The sequence below is a fragment of the Sinocyclocheilus grahami genome, unplaced genomic scaffold, assembly GCF_001515645.1.
Source record: "Sinocyclocheilus grahami isolate Dianchi unplaced genomic scaffold, SAMN03320097.WGS_v1.1 scaffold3751.1, whole genome shotgun sequence".
Taxonomy (NCBI): Eukaryota; Metazoa; Chordata; class Actinopteri; order Cypriniformes; family Cyprinidae; genus Sinocyclocheilus; species Sinocyclocheilus grahami.
In genome coordinates, this window is record NW_015508824.1 from 1 (window position 1) to 1,543 (window position 1,543).

Consider the following 1,543-nt stretch of genomic DNA (forward strand, 5'->3'; position numbering starts at 1 on the left):
TCTATACAAAAAAACCTGATTGATTACCACTTAAAAATAAAAGTTAAAATCACTAAACTAAAAGTGATATTACAGGAAAATCAAAGCGCAGACGGAATATTAACTGCTATCAATTATTTGTTGCAGCCCTATTTGTAATGTGCTGTTTGGTGCTTGTAGATGCAGTCATTGCCTCCTAACGTGGCAGGAGGGGTGGTGTATCCCCCCGCTGGCCCTCCCAGCTATCCTGGAACATTCAGTCCTGCTGGCTCAGTGGAGGGATCGCCCATGCATGGAGTCTACATGAACCAGCCCGGACAGACAGCTGCCGGTGGTCCGTACCAGGCCATGCCTGTGTCAGCTACAGGTCAACCAATCATCCTCTGTCTTTATCACTCTTTAAAAATCAGTTTAATGAATAAACCACATCAGCTTCAAATGTGGCACTTTTTTATTTAATAGAGTGTCTGCTCACTCTCTTTTAGATCCCAACATGGTGAACGCTTACATGTATCAGACTGCAGGCACCAGTGGGCAGCCAGCCGGCCCTGGACAAGCAACCACCCCTGCCTACACTAACTATCAGCCCACACCGACACAGGGCTACCAGGTCAGGAGATCAATTTACGTCTTCACATTTACCTAAATGTTCATATTATTTTACTGCTTTACAAGTACTGTTATTTATGGAAGCCTGTTTCCGCCACTAAATAAAAAAAATAAAAAAACGACAATTGTGACTTTTTATCACGCAGTTAACTTTCTTTTTTTTTTTTTCTCACAGTTGCAAATTACATCTCGGAATTCTGACTTTTTTTCTCAGAATTCAATTGCATGTTTAAATCTTAATTCTGCCTTTTTTTTTCTTCTCAGAAGTGTGGTAAACTTGCAGTTGCGAGTTATAAAGTCCAATTCTGAGGACTTAGAATACTATTTCTGAAAATACTATTTTCTTACAATTGCGTGTCTATATCTCACAATTCTAACTTATAACTCACAATTGCGTTATAAAGTCAGAATTGTGTGTTAAAAAGTCGCAATTACCTTTTACACTTTTTATAAAGTAGCAAAAAATGGGGCTCCCACAGTTATTTCCTTCAGGAAGAGCAAGTCTAGTTAATGAGTTCTACAGTTAATTTGAAAGTTTGGCATGAATGTTTGCATGTTCGTTTTGTAGAACGTGGTCTCTCAAGCTCAGAGTTTGCCCCCGATGTCCCAGGTTGCCCCCACCAACGGAATTGCCTACATGGGCTACCAGCCATACAGCATGCAGGTACGTTTACTGTATTTAAAATATTTACGTTTTACTGTATCAGATCGCAGGTTGTGTCTTGCATTACAACCTGTATGTCTCAGGTCTGATGTTCTTTCCTGCTTACAAAAACCATATGGAAAGGAAAGTTTGGAGACTGGCACTGATTGCTGTTAAACTTCTTTTGCAGAATATGATGACCGTTCTTCCAGGACAAGACCCCAACATGCCTCCCCAACAGCCCTACATGCCTGGGCAGCAGCCTATGTACCAGCAGGTCAGCATTTTTATGTAGAAACATTTTATTTGTGT

At 40.6% G+C, this 1,543-nt stretch overlaps 1 protein-coding gene across 2 annotated transcripts in view; it reads left to right on the forward strand.

The window, feature by feature from the left end:
- Window positions 1-142: 142 nt before the first annotated feature.
- LOC107576474 (hepatocyte growth factor-regulated tyrosine kinase substrate-like) overlaps window positions 143-1,543 on the forward strand; it is a 3,389-nt gene continuing 1,988 nt past the window's right edge. The window contains exons 1-4 of one of the 2 annotated variants that reach the window (XM_016262644.1): window positions 143-346; window positions 465-589; window positions 1,199-1,252; window positions 1,422-1,508. In XM_016262644.1, coding sequence (XP_016118130.1) covers window positions 160-346; window positions 465-589; window positions 1,199-1,252; window positions 1,422-1,508 — 453 coding nt within the window. In that variant the 5' untranslated portion in view covers window positions 143-159. Of the gene's footprint in view, window positions 347-464; window positions 590-1,156; window positions 1,253-1,421; window positions 1,509-1,543 lie in introns of both variants that reach the window. The other variant, XM_016262643.1, reaches the window with a different exon arrangement.